Here is a 19,783-nt window from a genome sequence, read left to right on the forward strand (position 1 = left end):
TATATTGAACCTTAATAACGTTACCTTGAATTTTAATATCGTATATATAGGTTGCAGCCTTCAAAATGTTTGAAATTTAACCATAGTTTTGTTCAAGTCGAACAAAAATATATCGCTGAACTTCTTATTGTATGGATTTGCGGCAGTATAGCTTGAACTTCTTATCGTATGGATTTGCGGCAGCATTAAAGAGATTTAAAATAAGACTATATTTCTGTTCAAAGTGAATTACAATATTGTTATTTTCGAATTATAATATCCGTTATCTTAAACCATAATATAGTTACCTTGAACTTTAATAACATGTAGATTTGCTGCATTTTTAAGAAGATTTCAAATTTGACCACATTTCTATGAGTTGAACCATAATATTGTAATCTTGAACCTTAAAAACCGTTAGCTTAAACCATAATATTATTACCTTCAACTTAAATAGCATGTAGATTTACTATATTAAGAAGTTTTAAAATTTGACCGTATTTTTGTTTGAATTGAACTATAATATCGTAATCTTGAACCATAATGTTATCATCTTAAACTTAAATATCATGTAGGTTTGCCATATCATTAAGTAGATTTTAAACTTGTTCATATTTCTAAGAGTCGAACCATAATATCGGTACATTGAATCATGATATCTAGTACTTGAACCATAATATCGTTATGTTGAACCTTAATAGAAGGTAGATTTTCTACATCTTAAGGAATATTTTAAGTTTCTTCAAGTTGAACCATAGTTTTGTGCTAATCAAGTTTCAAATGGTATATTTATTATTTTTTTGGTGATTTGGTTCAAGTAGGAACTGGTTTTTGGCAGTTTTTTTTAAACCATGATTCAGCTATTCATTCACATATAAAAATCTCATCTGGATTTTAAAGTAATATATATTTATGCATTATATATAACAACGTCAGATAAACACAGTTATTTTAGCGATACTGCTAAACTCAAGCAAAGACGTAGGAAAAATTATTTCAAAATAAGTACAATAAAAATAATTTTTATGAGTACGTTACCTGTGCTACAACTAAAAGAAACGCCTTTTTTCTACGATTAAAAAAGGATGAAACTCGCTTTTAATTTTTCAGTCTAAGAAAATGGCGTTATGAATTATTTATTCGTAAAAATTCCTGATGAAAAAAAAACTCTTATGGTTGTTTCGTAATCATAATTAAGGCGAATTACAAAATTTTTTCGTAAAAATAATCACGGTTTCTCAAATAAGGTGGCTAGGACATTTTCTTAGATATAGCGATGAAACTCTTGTTAAAAAAATAACCTTCCAAATACCAGAGAGAAAAAGAGGAAGGCCTAGAACAAGATGGTTAGATAGAGCAGAAAAGTGGTTGAAAGACTTTGGAATTAATAGATGGAGAAATATAGCATCGAATAGATCTAGATGGGGTGAACTGACTGAGACGACCTTGGCCGGTAACCGGCTGTTGTGTCTAAGAAGAAGAAGAAAACAATTTTTCAGAGCATACATTCTGGAGAGTCTAGTCCGACTCATTATTTTGTTAAGGTATCCGACTAGTTTCGACAACTTTTTTTGAAAAATTCATATAAAATTTAAAAAAAAAATAGTTTGTTTTACTATGTGTAAAAACTTACAAAACTAGCAAAAAAAATTCATTATTATTATCTTCTTATATGGACATTTTTCGGTAAAAATAAGGCATTTTTTGGCATTGGTTTAAATACCGTATATTTTTGGTCTTATTACCAAAATTATGATTTGTTTATTACTAAATTTGTTTATTATTATTGTCCGAAATGTTATTACCATTTAGTGCAGTAATTTTACCATATTTCGTTTCTCCGTGTAATAGTAATAAAGTTATAAATTAAAATTTAAACACAAAATAAATTTCTCAGAAAGAAAACATATCGAAAAAAAACTTAAAAAAAACATACCGAATAATAAACTTTACTCAGTTTTTGTATATTCTCTCAATATTGAATTAAAGAACAAAATATTTGTTAAAAGCGCCCTTCTCAAAATAAATACAACTTCACTCTTAAAAGAGTAAAGCAATACCAACTTCGCGGAACATTATTAGATTTGCTTTATTTTTTCTACAAATAAATCTCATCAAAAAATGAAAAGATTAACTTCATGGAAACATCTTTTTGTTAAGGCGGAGCATAATAAAATCTAATAAAAGAGAAGTATTAGATACGTGAACTACTAGTAAAACAAAATTGATCTAAAAACGGGCTAAGTATTGCCAGCCTTGTCGAATCACCGATCAATAAGGTGAAAAGGCGTTCTTAGATGAAAATACTAGTGGAAAGCATCACACCATTGTGGCAAGAAATTTCGGAAAAAGCTGTGGAAAATGAAGGAAAAAAAAGGGGAACGGAAATGTCAATGCAGGAAGAATAAAGTCACGGAAAATAATGGAAAAAGCCAAAACTAGATTCGATTCTTTGCCGGATTTTGTATGCTTCAGAAAATGGCGGAAATAATGTTGTCCACGGAACTTTCAATTGCTAAAATCTGGAGAAACTGAAAAATAGTCGTTTCCGTTATGAATATAGAAATTTAGGTGACTGGAACAATGTTTAATGACTTTGTTTTAGAAATAAAAAACAAAATCTAAAAAATTATCTGAATATATGGTAATGACATTTCTTGTTAAAGTTCTGGTAGTAAGAACCAAAATATTCAATCTCTTTCAAAGGAAATCTGGAAAATTATCTGAATGTATGGTAATGACATTTCTTGTTAAAGTTCTGGTATTAAAAACCAAAATATTCAATCTCTTTCAAAAGAAATCTGGAAAATTATCTCAAAACATGGTAATGACATGTCTGTTAAAGTTCTGGTATTAAAGACCAAAATATTCAATTTCTTTCAAAAAAAATCTAGGAAATTATCTGAATGTATGGTAATGACATTTCTTGTTAAAGTTCTGGTATTAAAAACCAAAATATTCAATCTCTTTCAAAAGAAATCTTGAAAATTATTTGAATGTATGGTAATGACATTTCTTGTTAAAGTTTGTTATTAAAAACCGAAATATCCAATCATTGTTTAGTGCATTAACCACTAGACGATCGTTAAATGCATTTTAAGCAAAAAATATTTTGACATAGTTTTTTGTTTTTACGAGATTAAATATTGGAGTTGGGCCATCAAGTATAGAATTCCAACTCTTTAGAATCACTATTAAGTGCTTTAACAACTAAATCATCGTTAAATACATTTTATACAAAACGTTGTTAGAATTTATATGCTATTATAAAACAATATTTATATAAAGAAAATGAAGATTTGAAAACATCTTTAAATGATTTGCAGAACTTTTCATCTTAAAATAACGTAAATGACTTATAAATAAAATATAGTAAAAACATGTCAATGAGTAATAAAATGTAACGGGGTTTAGTCCATTAAAAGATTTAAAACCACATAATGACTTTAAGAATAAGCCTGACATCAAAATTTTTCTAAGGAATGGTAAAAAAAGTAAACACCACAGTAATTAAGTTAATGGAAATCTGCAATTAGTGACAACTACCATTAAAAAAGAGATAATTTATTCAAGAAAATAAATTTTTCTTCGCATCATTTAAAGCTATTTTTCCCTACGTTTTTATTTCGTACTGAAATAACATATTTTGTTGGTGAGATTAATTTTGATAAAAAATAATGTATAATTTTTGTCATTTTTAAAAGAATTTAGTTTTAAGCAAGACGTTCCATTCGCTATATTTTTTTAAAAAAAAATTCCATTTTGATCTTTGGTATTTTTAATCTTTTATTCATTAAAATAATCTTTAATCATAAAATCTTAATAAATATTTAGAATAAATTTTCTTACCAATTTATTGCAACTTAAATAGTTTAAATAAAAAAGAGAAAAAACTGCTTGCGTATTTTATTTCAACTCCGAAATTTTTCTCTGAAAATAATTGACATAAAGATTACTCAAATTATACATTGAAATTTATAAGTAGAGTCTCTATTTTCCTTTAATTACTTTAGTTCAAAATTTGTAAATATATTTTTAACATTATGCAAGGGGGGTAAATTTAAGTTTAATTTTTTGAAAAAAACATAATTGCGTTCCAAATCCATTATATTTTTTATATTAATTGCAATTTCGTCACCTAAATTTCCCTTAACATTTCAAAATTCCTAAAATTTAGAAGCACCTGCTAATTGATATTTATTACTGAAAATATCATTGAATAACACTGCATTGCATGAAATAAAAGTTCTATTGCCATTCAAGCTGATTAAAAAATTGACTGAATTTGAACATATATCTAACTTTTTCCATTCGCCTACCGTTTTCTGGGAAGCCATTTCACCAATATTTATCACATTTCAATAATTTTATGGTCATGAATTTAATTTCAAGGAAGGAAAAATATTATTTTTAAAAACCATAACAAATGAGAATTTTTCTGCTTTTTTTCCTCACAATTTTTTAACTTACTTGTTGTCAAATTACGTTGCACCTATCAAGACTAATTAATATTTAAGAGAGGAAGGAAAAAACGCTAATGAAATCTGGCTAATCATTTCTGAGAAATGCGGGATAAGAACAACCAGTTTGTCGGTCTGATCTATTCAGAATGAAAACCTTTTTGATTGCCTAATGAAACTTTGTTATGTTCTTAATAATCTTCTTCACCTCATCCATGTTTCCACAACTATCAAACATATTTTGTTGTTTTTATTCCCGCCTTCAGCAGAATGATTTTGATGGCGTTTTTGTTTTTCCCTACCTTAGCTCTTTCATGGACAGTGGGATTAAAACTACAGCACTCATTTTTGTTAATGCTATTATGTGCCACCAAATATGCCATTCAAAATTGTTAAAATATTTTTAATCAAAAACTATGCAGTTTTTAATCAACTACTTGAAATTTTGAAAATATAAGGGATTATTCCACGTAGGAAACACAATCAGGTGATATAATTTTACACAATTTTCTTAACGAACATGAATAAAAAAAAATTATGTATTCACATTCGAACTTTATATTTCAGGCATCAATACATGCTATAATATATTTTTCGACAAATACATTAATTAATTTCACACGTCATGTGCCGAGCAAAACGGTGGCATAGCAGTTAAGATAAAATTTAGTTTTGAACAATGCAATGTGTGTATGCAATGACAACGTGTATGCAATGATCATAACTCTAACGGTCCATCTTGACAATAAGTTTGTTTTAGTTAAACTTGCAAATCCCTGTTATTAAGCTTTTTTACTTGTGACGAGGATTAAAAAAAATAAACAGCGTGTGGTACTTAGTGAACTTTATGAACATCAAACTGCAACACACAATGAGTGAATTTTAATTTTATAGATCATAAAATGCTATAAAAATAAAAATTAAGGGCGTGGAACATAGTGAACACTCTGAATATTTAACCACAGCACAAGATAAGTGAAATTTAATTTTCTTTAAGGACGCGGTATTTAGAGAACACACTGAATATCAAATTACAACAAGAAGATTTAATTTTAGTTTCTTGGGTAAGATGCTACAAAATATATATTAAGGGTAGTACTTATTGAACATCTTGAATATCAAACTTCAACACTAAATGAGCAAATTTTAATTTTCTTCATTATGAAAGATTATAAAAATATGCATTAAGAGTGATACTTAGTGAACACCCTGGATATCAAACTCTGAAATGGATTCTAATTTTCTGTTACTTTATTATCTCTTCTACTATCTCTCTACTTTAAACATCAGCGCTATTCTAAAAATAGCTTGGAACTCAATACATTACATTTCCACTTCCGCAAAAAGTTCTCCGCCAAACTCTTTCTGCCGAATCACTCGGATGCAATAATGCAATCTAAGGTTGCAAGTGAAGCAATAACTTAAATTCAGGGCTGTGAAAAATCAATAATCTCTTATCTGTGTCTCTGGGCCATTAACGCAAAAGACATCATTGATAGAACGCGGAAGATACGGATCGCTGAGCTGAAGATTGGATAAAGTTAGTCCATCTTCATTCAGAATTTATCTATGGTGCGAACAGATTTTGAAAATAGTTTAGAAAGTTAAGCTGGCATATTGCGGATTTAAACTTTTATTAGTTAATTTTTTTCGTTTAGATAAAAAATTTAATTTTGTTGTAAAAGTAATAAAAATCCAGTATCGTGCAAGATATTTGTGTAGAAAATTAAATTAGGATATTATGGGTTTAAACCTTTATAATTTAGCTTTTTTCGTTCATTAAAAAAAACTAATTTTGTGGAAAATGCAATGTAATTGCATTATCGTGCAAGAGAAAATTTTAAAGTAAATTTTGGTTGAGATGATATATACCAAGCTAAAGAAAAAAACTAACGTTTTTAAAACTAACTAAAAAACACCAAAAATTTAGAATTTATTTATTCATTTAAGTTCTTTTCTGTTTTATCAGCATTTCTATTTTTTACATCTAAACTACAATATTTGTGTAACATAGCATAATTGAACTATAATATACTGCAACCTTAATAAGGTGTTATACTCAACCATATTTTCGTTCAAATATCATGCAATCACTTTTAAGAAATAGGGTAGTCCAATTTGCATCTAAATATAATTCAGAAATATAAGTTGGGATTTAAACTTTTATCAATTAGTTTTTTTCCCCATTTAGTTAAGAAAAAAACATTAATTTTGTAGAAAATGTATTCGTGTTGCATCATGCTAGAGAAAGTTTTCAAGTAAATTTTAAGTAAGACAAATTAAAGTGTCAATAAGAAACTGATCATTAACGTCTTAAAATTAACTAATAAAAAAACTTAAAAAATTTGGACTGATTCATTTATTAAAGTTTCTTTTTAATAATTTGTTTGTTTTATCAGTAGTTTTCTTTCTTTCTTTCTCTTTGTTATTTTCTCTTCAAAAATATGTTGTTATTGTATTTCATTTGCGGTCGCGCTAGAGCTGCACAATGGGCTATTGGCGACGGTTTGGGAAACATCCGTGAGGATCATCAGAGGACATGCCATCAAAATTCTGATCCTCTGCGGAGGGGATGGCACCCCCGCTTTGGTAGCCCGACGACCTGCACGCGAAGTCGCAGACCAGTTTAACGAGAACCAATACCGCACACACTCGGTCCCTACGCAGACTGATCCAAGTGGTCACCCACCCGCTCACTGACCGCAGCCAGTGATGTTTGATTTTGGTGATATGCTGGGAAACGTGTCTTTACGATCAGTCCACTGCGGGGCTCAAAAAATATGCACAATAACTGTTCACTCTCGAAAAATCTGAAGCATAATATAGTGAATCATATTATACTTGAACTATAATGTGGTTGAACTTAATGAGTTGTTGAACTTAACAATTTAAATTTGTTTTTATACATGTCTAGAACTAAGCTTAGTTTTAGATTTTTCTGAAGAATGAGCTAAATTTCAGGCTTTTCTTACAAAACAGCAATAAATTAAAAATCTTTCTTCATAAATCAACATATATTTAATAAATATTTCTTATTATTTCAGTTTATTTCGTATTAATAAAGAAATGCAAATTAATTCCAGATCCTGATTAGAACACTTAGGTATATATGATCTAATTAAACATGTCTTAATTTGTTTGTTCAAAATATTAAATCTACTATGTTTTAAAAATTCTTGATGAAAATAACAGAAACTCAAAATTAATTCCAAAAAATATGCATAAAATAAAATAATATCCATAAAATGATACTGGCTCAAAATTAATTATATAATTACTTCTTAAAATTTTAGATTTCTTTGCTTCTTATTATTAACAAAATGCAAAATTGTTTCCGCCCAATTTTTAAAAAGAGAAGATTAAATTCAAACTCATGTTTAATAGGTAAATAGTAAAATATATCTTCGGTTCAAAAGATTAAATTGCCATGTTTTAAAAAGTCAGTGACTTAAAATAGAGAAAAGAAGCCATCCCATTTCTCTCATTAAATATTTCTTTTCTATGAATTATAATTGCACTTCTTATTTGTTTATAGTTAAACAGTGAATGCGTAACTTAAACAGCGTCTACACACAGCTGTAACGTTTCGACGAAGCTTTTAATATAGCTGATTTCAATCATATAAGGTCGACGCATAATTTGAATGAGTTTTACTAATTAAGACATCAGATTCATAAAACTCTGAAAGGAAAAACAACATTCAATTTCCCAATCTCTTTTGCCTTCACATTTTACACTGTAAGGCGATGATGCAAATTATAAATCTGCTTTTATGCTTACAGACTTCAGATACATGCATGGAATGTGTGATTAATAACTGAATAAAATTCAGTATTATGGTAAAATATCTTAATAAAATGCATCCTAAGGACCATACTTGCTTCATAGTTTTATTTTATAACTGTCGTTGAGTTTTTTACGACTGAATTTATGACTACCAATGTTCAACTACGTAGTCTTGTAATTTTTAACCCATACTTGCTTCATAGTTTTATTTTATATTTCATAACTGTCGTTGAGATTTTTTTGAGTTTTTTACTACTGTATTTATGACTACCAATGTTCAACTCCGTAGTCTTGTAATTTTTAACCCAATCTTTTTTGGATTGGGTTTTTTTGACAAGGGAACTCCTTGATCAAGTATTGGGAGAAATTTGCCATCGAGGTGGACTTATTCATGGAATTAACCTGCTTTGCGTTAAATGGAGAGGTTCCACGTAACATTCCACGGTTAGCCTAACGGCAACCGTGATATGTTTGTTACGATGGTTGAACTATAATATGTTCACATTTTTGACAACGTCAATATGGTTCTCAGCCTGATAGCCTTATTAATGTCGTAAATCTGCATCACTATCTTCATAAATTCGAATTTTTCCGTCCTCGTCGTAGTCAGCAGTGATTACTTTGGTAAACAATAATAATATATAATAAAAATGGTAATAGGTCACAAAATTTACAAATATAAGGTATTTAAAATAATCTCTATATATATATATATATTTTTCTTACACGGTGACAAAAAAAGCATCATTACAACTCCCCGAATGGCAACGCTAGAAAATCGACCAATGATTGCTGCTAAAAAATGTCACAAGCCAAATCTAGCTGAGGTGGCTCAACATATAGCGCTTTTAAAAACGGAAACTGAAATAACCAGAGAGAGCATTCTCACCAAATGTGATCTCTTCCGAAATTCACCCTATCAGCTGCGGCAATCTTATACTATAAGAAGTGAGTAGTCTTTGTCGATAGATCTGTATTTTAGTATTTTGTCGAAAGCGCTTTTTTTCACGAATTTTATATATTACGAATTTATTTGACGATTTTTGATTTATATCACGAATTATACTATAGCACATTTCTAATAGGTTTAACGAATTACATGTCATTTATTTGAATTCAAATTTATTTTAATGACAATATTTACTAAAAAGATGTAATTTTTTTTTAAAAAAAAGTTGTCATATGGATTTGAATGATTGTTTTGAATTCTTAGAGTTTTGTGCATTTGCAAAGCACCTAAGTTAGTAACGAGCGAAGCGAGCTTGGTTTGCGAAGCAAACCATATAAGATTGCGTAGCAATTTTCGGGGGTTGGCGAACGTTAGCGAGCAGGGGACGCAGCCAACTAGTTTGAAATAATACATAGAAATATAATAGTGTTTGAGTTTACTTTATTATACACTTTATTATTTATTATATTTACTTTATTATGTTATATTTGAAAATTTACAATTTTATTTAATAAAGAGTGAAATAAACCACGTAAGAGAAAAAGCCTCTTTTTGAGTACCGTCAGATGGGGTGACTTTGTGCAAACAGTTAATTATTTAATAACCAACAATATAATAATTAAAAACAAAAAATTATGCATGATTTGTTATCTCAATTGATAAGACTTTTAAAGTATNAAGTTAGTAGCGAGCGAAGCGAGCTTGGTTTGCGAAGCAAACCTTATAAGATTGCGTATCAATTTTCGGGGGTTGGTGAGCGTAAGATGGGGTGACTTTGTGCAAACAGTTAATTATTAAATAACCAACAATATAATAATTAAAAACATAAAATTATGCATGATTTGTTATCTCAATTGATAAGACTTTTAAAGTATAACCTACCTTCCTGGTCAGGATAACTAGAACTTCTTCAACCGAACAGACTTTCCAGCCTCCGATTTTGTGACATTAAAAGATTTTAAACTGTTTGTAACTTGAGCTCACAATTTTTCAAGAACGATGATGTTTACATTGCCAGTTCTTGGTAAGCCATTAGTTCGTTACGTTGACAACTCAAATCAGTTGATACGGAGTTTTAAAAAAAACTACCCCTAGATGACACGACGAAAAAAATTGAAAAAATGACAGTTTGCACAAAGTCGGTAACAGAAAGAAATTTTTATTTTCATTTTTTCTCTTTGTTGTTTTTATTCAACTCTGCTTTAAAATTGTGATTAGAAACAAGTTCGAGGACGTTTTAATAGAGTAGCAGCACTTTTTTTTTTCGTTCCGTGATGTAAAATCATCTAAAAATGTTCGGGTATTCTACAGCGCCCCCTACATGGCTGGAGTCTTTCTGCTGCCAGGGTGTTGGTTCATTTTGTCATATATTTTAAGCTTGATTGACTTAAGCTTTATTGACTGACTTTTACTAGGCTTAGACAGAAAAATGGTTCAATTTAACATCTCATTAAAGTTGTCGTAGATTTACATCGCATTAAGGTTCAAGGTGCCCATATTAGTGGTCGACATTCTGGTTAAAGCAGCAATCGTGATAAATGAAAAAAAAAATTCAAGTCACACTTTAGAACACAAACTCTTTTCTTTTACATAAAAATACATATTTTATTCCCCTTAGGAAAGAGAAAAAAAGTGTTCCAGGAAGTCTTTTTATAGTTCCATAAGGCTAAAGTTAAAAATACATTTTTCATCCCCTGTCTTTGCTTTTGGACGTTATTTTTAGTGACACTTGAAATCTCTGAGATTTTATTTTGATTTAGATGTTATATGTTGTGAAAATAGTTTTCCATTTATATTGGAATCAGTAATAACTATAGAGTTTGAAACCTCTTTAAACAGCTTTTTTGTTAAAATTAATTTAATCAGCTTAGCCCTCTGCTTTTCATTTTACTTATGAATGATCTCTCTTGTTTTTTTTTAGATGATTTGAAAGTTTTGAAGTTTATTAATATAATTTTGGATATAATTATTTTAATTGAATACAGCTCATATAATTGGTGTAACATTAATCATTTAGATCATAATATTGAAAAATGTTCTATTGTTATTTATGTGTAAAGATTCTTAAACTTTGGGTTACGACCCAAATCGGGGTAGAGGGATCTGCAGCAAGTGACACCAAACATTTTAAAAATTTTGATATGTCTTTAACTTATTATGATAATTTTACAATTACCAAATATTTTTACAGAATATATAGGAAAATAAAGATATGACAACACAGACAGCGAAGAAACCTTTCGACGCAATTCTTACATCGGAAACATTCATTTTATTTGGCTGCACTTAACACTTAAGTGTATGAATATTTTTTTAAATAAATAATGTTTGAAATCAACCAGGAAATGGATGCAGTTAATAAGAAAAATTAAAAAAAAAAGTAACACGTGAGATTTTTTTAAAAATAATTTTCAATAAAGCATATGGATGTAGTATTTCTACATCATCATGAACAATCACTACTGGAGATCTGCAAATTTACTGTATACAATTATATAGTATTTCCAACATGAATTTTTGCATAAATAATCATTTTCAAACATAATTACTTTTTTATATAAATAATCGTTTTTAAATATAATTACTTTTCATATACATAATCGTAATTTGTCACACTCACCAAAATGAAGTTGCATTCAGATTTTTCCCGCCAACTACGAAGATAGTAACTTATGAATGATCTACAAAAAAAATATGATAAATTGCTAAATATTCTAGTTGCGTTCGGAAACAATAAAACAGTTTTAATAAAATAAAAAAAGCGTGCCAAGCTGCTACATAAAGAGATATAAGGTTTTAAACAATACAAAATAAATATGTATGGCTTGTATTTCAGGCTTGATTGACAGCTACGCATTGTTCTCATATTCTTTTTGTTTCCGCATTTCAAATTATTTTTAATATTTCATCATCGGAAATGATGTAATATTAAATACCGCAATTAAATGAAAGATGATGTAATGATCACTTGCAATGCCGTAGAGATTTGCCTTGTTTATTAGTGATCTATTTATATTTCTTTTTTGTGGTGTCATAAACCGTAACCTCCGAGAAAGGATGAAGGCCACGACAGCAATGAGTGACTCATACCTAGCCGTTTGATGGAAGGCGGTGATAGAAGAGGAAGAATCGCTTCGATAAAGACACACGATCGCTTCGTTAAAATACATTTAATAAATCATTAGTATCAGGTAACTTTTTACTCGATGACAGTTCATTAAAGGAAATTTATTAACACAAAATAAACAGAAATGTTTCATGGTATAACAAATTTATTAGTGTATTTATTTCAATACTAAATATTACATACATTATATGATTGTGTTCAAACGTTTGCTTATAAGTTTAGAAAACTAAAATTTTGTTTTACAGGCAACACAGGTTAATTTAATGAAGCAAGGCAATGGTGTAGCTATGTTTCCGAACTCAACATTATTGAAATAGTATTTGGAAATAGTGCGAGGATTCATTAATTTACAATACAATATGAAAATTGAGATACCTTTTCCACATCATAACCTTACAGACAAGAAACATTAATATATTTTACAAACACACATTGTGATAAATGATTTGTTTCTCTCATTTGCTCAAAATTAATAAAATTTAATAAATCATTTAATTTCATTTATTAAAATGCATTTAATAAATCATAAGTATCAGGTAACTTCTTACTAGGAGACAGTTCATTAAAGGAAATTTATTAAAACAAAATAAACAGAAATGTTTCATGGTATAACAAATTTATTAGTGTATTCATTTCAATACTAAATATTACATACATTATATGATTGTGTTTAATCCTTTACTTATAAGTTTAGAAAACCAAAATTTTATTTTACAGGCAACGCAGGTTAATTTAATGAATCAAGGCAATGGTGTAGCTATGTTTCCGAACTCAACATTATTGAAATAGTGCGAGAATTCATTACTTTTCAATACAATATAAAAATTAAGGTACTTTTTCTACATTATAACCTCACAGACAAGAAACTTTAATATATTTTACAAACATATATTGCGGTAAATTATTTGTTTCTCTCATTTGCTCAAAATTAATACAATTTAATTAATCATTTAATTTCATTTATTAAAATACATTTAATAAATCATTAATATCAGGTGACTTTTTACTCGGAGACAGTTCATTAAAGGAAATTTATTAAGACAAAATAAACAGAAATGTTTCATGGTATAACAAATTTATTAGTGTATTCATTTCAATACTAAATATTACATACATTATATGATTGTGTTCAATCCTTTACTTATAAGTTTAGAAAACTAAAATTTTATTTTACCGGCAACACAGGTTAATTTAATGAAGCAAGGCAATAGTGTAGCTATGTTTCCGAACTCAACATTATTGAAATAGTATTTTGAAATAGTGTGAGGCTTTATTAATTTACAATACAATATAAAAATTGAGGTACTTTTTCCACATCATAACCTTACAGACAAGAAACTTAAATATATTTTACAAACATGTATTGTTATAAATTATTTATTGTTTCTCTCATTTGCTGCAAATTAATACAATTTAATAAATCATTTAATTTCATTTGTTAAAATACATTTAATAAATCATAAGTATCAGGTAACTTTTTACTCGGAGACAGTTCATTAAAGGAAATTTATTAAAACAAAATAAACAGAAATGTTTCATGGTATAACAAATTTATTAGTGTATTCATTTCAATACTAAATATTTCATGCATTATATGATTATGTTCAACCCTTTACTTATAAGTTTAGAAAACCAAAATTTTATTTTACAGGCAACACAGGTTAATTTAATGAAGCAAGACAATGGTGTAGCTATGTTTCCTAACTCAACATTATTGAAATAGTATTTGGAAATAGTGTGAGGCTTTATTAATTTACAATGCAATATAAAAATTGGGGTACTTTTTCCCCATCATAAGTTTACAGACAAGAAACATTAATATATTTTACAAACACATATTGTGATAAATTATTTGTTTCTCTCATTTGCACCAAATTAATACAATTTAATTAATCATTTAATTTCATTTATTAAAATACATTTAATAAATTATAAAAGTATCAGGTAACTTTTACTCGGTGACAGTTCGTTAAAGGAAATTTATTAAAACAAAAAAAACAGAAATGTTTCATGGAATAGCAAATTTATTAGTGTATTCATTTCAATACTAAATATTACATGTATTATATTATTGTGTTTAATCCTTTACTTATAAGTTTAGAACAGTAAAATTTTATTTTACCGACAACACAGGTTAATTTAATGAAACAATGCAATGGTGTAGCTATGTTTCCGAACTCAACATTCTTGAAATAGTATTTGGAAATAGTGCGAGAATTCATTAGTTTTCAATACAATATAAAAATTAAGGTACTTTTCCCACATCATAACCTCACGGACAAGAAACTTTTATATATTTTACAAGCATATATTATGATAAACAGTATGAATGAAATTATTGATTGTTTCTTTGCAAACTTATTTATGCTTGATATAAAACATGCAGATTTTAAAATAGTTAGTATCAATTTTTATCTCTTCATAGTTCTCTTTTATTTCAGACATATTTGAATTATAGAAACATTAACCAGAAACATTCTTATCTTTACTTACTGAAACAGTTCTTTTCTCATTCAAGATAATTTTATAAATTGAAAGTGCCTTATGGAAAATTATATATTTCAATTTTCTCATAAACAACATAAAATCCACAACTCTAATTTTACAATAATGAAAGCAAAGTTTGCATATTACTTTACAAACATATTGTTGATTTTAATCTACTAGCAGTAAGAATAGTTGATTCATCAAATGTACACCCAAGAGAATTTGTTCTATAGATTAGTGTTATAAATTCACTAAAAATCAACTTAATCAGTATTTACAGTAATACATATATTCAATGTAAATTTAACTTGCATGGTTAAATACAAGTTCAATTTCTATTGTTAAAATGACACATTATTAGTTAAAGTAACACATTTCAATAATTTTGCAAATCCATTTATTGCCTAACTTAAAAGTTTACGATGTTAGCTTTTTTGATGTTGAAGAGAAGAATAAAAATAGAATTTGAGTTTGAAAAAAAATTTAAATGTAGAAAACAAAATTACTATTTTAAAATAATAGCACCAGAGCTTTCATTAATGATAGATATCATCAAGCCTTAAATATATTACCAACAAGAAATATACTGCCCATCAACGTTAATCAATATAAAAATAATAGTTTTTTTAATAATGGTACAAGTACTCTTTCAATAAATTTTATAAAGATATAAACACAGTAAGGGTAAATTTGTGATAATTAATTATAAAATTGAACTAACTCATACTTTGGACAGGAAATTTCTGCCATTCCACAAAGTATATTGTTAAAAATAAATGTACTATTTCAGCATTTATATCTGATAATAAATAGATATACCAAATTTAAAGCTAATATATAAAAAACACAAATTTTTAACTTAAAAAATTAACAAGGTTTGATTTTTTTAAATTTTCGTTCTTGTAAATTTACAAGATTTTTGTCAGATAGCACTTTAGTATTATTTTTTATGCAAATGATACTAAAGGTGGTGATAATTTTACAAACAGAATTAAACAATTCAGTTCCACAGATGTCACATTTCTCTTGTAGTTAAAACAAATTACTGTTCTCCAGATAAAATTTAAATAAGTTTACAAGAACTTTATGTTGTAGCATGTTACACTTTTGAAAGTTTTCCTCAAATTCAGAAGTTAAGAGTTTTTTAAAAATACTATATGCATGAATGATTATGTTTAAAATTAGTCTTGAGGGTTTCTTTAATCCTCCTCTGCTTACGATGTTTATAAAAGAGTCGGGTTTGTTTTCTGAAATGGGTGCCAAGTGACTCTGAATAGGTTCAATCAGAATGTTATGATTAACTACGAAATGCTTAAAAAACATACTGCGTGTTAGATTTAATTTGAAAACACAATAACTAGAAGTATATGTGAGAATCTCTACTTCATCACAACTAACATCGATGTTGAAGTCGCACAAGACATCACTGAAGTCACTATTGTCCACTTCTTCAACATCACCTGAAGTATCATCACCACATAAACTGCGAAAGAAAATATTCCCCAAACTGCTTGAATTCAGAGTGAGGATACTTTTGATTCGAAGAATTCTCTCACTTTCAATTACAGAAACATGGTAATTGCAGTATCATCACCGCATAAACTGCGAAAGAAAATGTTCCCCAAACTGCTTGAATTCAGAGTGAGGATACTTTTGATTCGAAGTTTTCTCGCACTTTCAATTACAGAAATATGATAATTGCAGTATCATCACCACATAAACTGCGAAAGAAAATGTTCCCCAAACTGCTTGAATTCAGAGTGAGGATACTTTTGATTCGAAGTTTTCTCTCACTTTCAATTACAGAAACATGGTAATTGCAGTATCATCACCACATAAACTGCGAAAGAAAATGTTCCCCAAACTGCTTGAATTCAGAGTGAGGATTCTTTTGATTCGAAGCTTTCTCTCACTTACTTTCAATTACAGAAACATGGTAATTGCAGTATCATCACCACATAAACTGCGAAAGAAAATGTTCCCCAAACTGCTTGAATTCAGAGTGAGGATAATTTTGATTCGAAGTTTTCTCGCAGTTTCAATTACAGAAGCATGGTAATTGCTACCAGACATCTGTCGGTAAATGCCAAATCTGGACTCTAAACAGTCTGTCTGAAACTTGCCTGTGATGACATAAGCGTTTCCTTGATTCAAGCGATGCTCAATTAAGGATATCATGCATCGAGTTGTTTGGGTGAGGGCATAAAAGGTTTCTTCTGAAAAATATCCACAGCGAGGCTTCAGTTTCAACTTTTTCCATGTATCTAACCACGCAAGAAAATGTCCAAGAAGATGAAACCTTTCAACTCTTAAAGAGCGAAATAGAAAAGAAGTAGCATTTCGTTAAAGGAAACCTTTCTTAGTGTTCTTTATGTTCATGATGTCCCACCACTTTTTTACTGTTTTCAAAAATTGAATAGTAGGTTGTCAGTTTGAGAAACAGTTTTGTTCCCCATATATCTGAATTGAAGCTTGAGTACTTTCATCAAAAATATTTAATGCCAGGTTGACATTTTGTCTCTCAATATTAGTTGGATAAGTTGTCTTAAAAGACAACTTGTGGGCATATTTAACAATCGAGTTTCGTTCGATGTTAAAAACTTTTCGTAAAAAAGAAAATTTCACATCTACGATTTTGGTAAAATCTTCAAAATCTGGGGGCACAAATGTTCCTTCTGTATCTATCTGATTTAGTAAATTATTTCGTATGGATTTTACGATGTGCACAGAATCAAATAACAGAAATAGGGGACGAGAATTATCCACAGAATTTTTAATACAAATTGAATCCCCAGCTTGAAGTTTTAAATTTTTGAAACATATTCCGGTTAATTCTATTATTGTCTGAGATGACAGAAGCACATTAAATGACAAACCATGCAACACCGAGAGAGCAGTTTTGGTAAAATTGACCAAATCTGATGCACTCATGTTTTTCACAGGAACTAGTCCAATTATATCTTTGTATGTATTTTGTATGTACCTTCTTTTTTGTAAAAAAGAAGGAAAAAACTTAATTTTGTTTATTCTTTGCTCCTGATTAGTTTGTCTTTTGTTCTTCAAAATTTTTCTTTCCTTTCCATTTTTTTTCGTTCTTGATCAATTTGTTTTTTGTATTTGACTAGTTTATTCTTCGCTTGTTTTTGACTTGCTAGCACCTGACCATTCTTTTCTTTGTTTGTTCTTGAGAGTTGTTTTTCTTTTCTTGTTCTCTTCCATTCATCTCTTTGCTTATTCTTGCAAATCCTCTTCTTTGCTTATTCTTGACCATTCTTTTCCTTACTTGCACTTGACCATTCTTTTCTAGGTTTATTCTTGACTATTTTTTTCTTTGTTTGTTTGAAATGTTTCTAGTTTAAGTTCTAAATAATCTAAACTATTTTGTTCTTTGTTTGTTCTAAATGTTTCTAGTTCTAAACGTTATTGACTAGCTTATTCTATGTTTTTTCCTGACAAGTCTGTTCCTTGTTGTTTTTCTAACTCAGTCTCTTTTTGACTAACAGAGTAAAATACAACAATCAGCATTTTTAACGTTAAAATAATCAAACTAACTCTAATTTATAATTTCTTTTATGATTCATAATATATCCATGCTTTACATTAAATGGAAAATGTTTTGATTCATAATATTTATTTTCCAATATTTTATTAGAATAATATTCTAATTCATGTCAAAAACATTCCTTTCCCTCTTTTCATACGCCTGAAATAATATCTACAATAAAGAATACGATCAGAATCTAAATATTTGAAGAAAATAAAATATATAATGGTAGATATATATTTATTCATTTCATTTTATTTCTTTCAAAAGATCCGCCATCATAGAATGTACTGAATTTTATCAAGAAAAGATAAATCGAACTTTTAGAACACACGCAAAAGTTTATATCGACGTTCACTACGAATCAGAGCTGAAATAACGTCGAGAGTCTTGGAGCTTCGATTTCTTTTATATTCTATTTCTTCGGAACAAGAAAAAGTTTAATAACACAGTCTAAGCCCGCTCTTAAAATAAATGTAGCGAGAAAACTATAAATAGAATGAAATTTTTTGAAGACTGAGTAAATAAAATATTTCGTGTGTTTTTAGGATAGTATTAAACGTGATTGTTTCAGATAAAAACTTTCAAATATGTAATTCATTGAAAAACGTTGCAACAAATATTGCAGTTAATATAGATGCTTTATTGTAGATGAAATGCTTAAAAAATAGTAACTTTTTATACAAAATGCTCTCAGAATTGCGAAGATTTGCTTAATTCCCTTTATGCCTCGCGATTTCAATGAATTCACTAAAGTTCAATTTTAGTTATGATTGTATTTTTATTTTAACTAATATTGTAATGATTCTTTTTTTTCTAATTATTTCTTATGTTATGATTTTTCACGTTCACAGAATGTTTATAATTTTTTTTTGTGAATCAGTAATTTTAAGTTGGTTATTAGCATAACTAATATTTAAAAATTTCAATCAATAGCTTTAATTATTCTATATATTTCCAACTATTAAATTCCACAAAAAATGATTAAATTTCGATTTGTTACTTGCAGTACTGGATGTTATAATTCTGTTCCTGCAAATTTTTTTTTAAATATTTGAACATCATTTTAAATAAAATTATTTCTAATGATAAAAATTTTATTATAAATAATAACCAAGACGTCATTAAATATTTAAATTACACTAAAATTAATAGTATTCTTACATATGATTTTGAAAATTTATTTGCGAGTATACCATACAATAATATAAAGAATTAAGAAATTTTTGCTTAGAAATTCTTGATAAATATTTGAATAATGAAGATATTATTAGAGAAGATTGGACTAATTTATGTAATATAAACATTTTTGAAAATTATCTAATTAATGGTACATGTTTTTTCAAACAAATTCAAGGTAATTTTTAGTCAAGTGCATTTGTTAATATTTTCTCATATTTTTATACATCTCATATTTTCTCATATTTTTATACATTTTTAAAACAGAATTT

The 19,783-nt window shown here is 28.1% G+C and overlaps 2 protein-coding genes across 9 annotated transcripts in view; one reads left to right on the forward strand and one right to left on the reverse strand.

Annotated features, from left to right (window-relative positions):
* Window positions 1-19,783, reverse strand: part of LOC107436498 (sulfotransferase 1C2A) — a 128,555-nt gene that overhangs the window by 67,567 nt on the left and 41,205 nt on the right. For 4 of the 8 annotated variants that reach the window (XM_043050693.2, XM_071182441.1, XM_071182445.1 and 1 more), the window contains exon 2: window positions 11,795-11,855. The exons of 2 other annotated variants lie outside the window; for them this stretch is intronic. Coding sequence is in view for 1 of the 6 variants with exons in the window: in XM_071182441.1 (XP_071038542.1) it covers window positions 11,795-11,855 (61 nt within the window). In the remaining 5 variants the exon portion in view is untranslated. Of the gene's footprint in view, window positions 1-10,056; window positions 11,856-19,783 lie in introns of those variants that run through there. 2 more of the 8 variants (XM_071182443.1, XM_071182448.1) reach the window with 2 other exon arrangements.
* Window positions 1-19,783, forward strand: part of LOC107445793 (uncharacterized) — a gene marked incomplete in the record, with an annotated part of 113,617 nt that overhangs the window by 40,964 nt on the left and 52,870 nt on the right.

Source organism: Parasteatoda tepidariorum, chromosome 6 (genome assembly GCF_043381705.1).
Source record: "Parasteatoda tepidariorum isolate YZ-2023 chromosome 6, CAS_Ptep_4.0, whole genome shotgun sequence".
Taxonomy (NCBI): domain Eukaryota; kingdom Metazoa; phylum Arthropoda; class Arachnida; order Araneae; family Theridiidae; genus Parasteatoda; species Parasteatoda tepidariorum.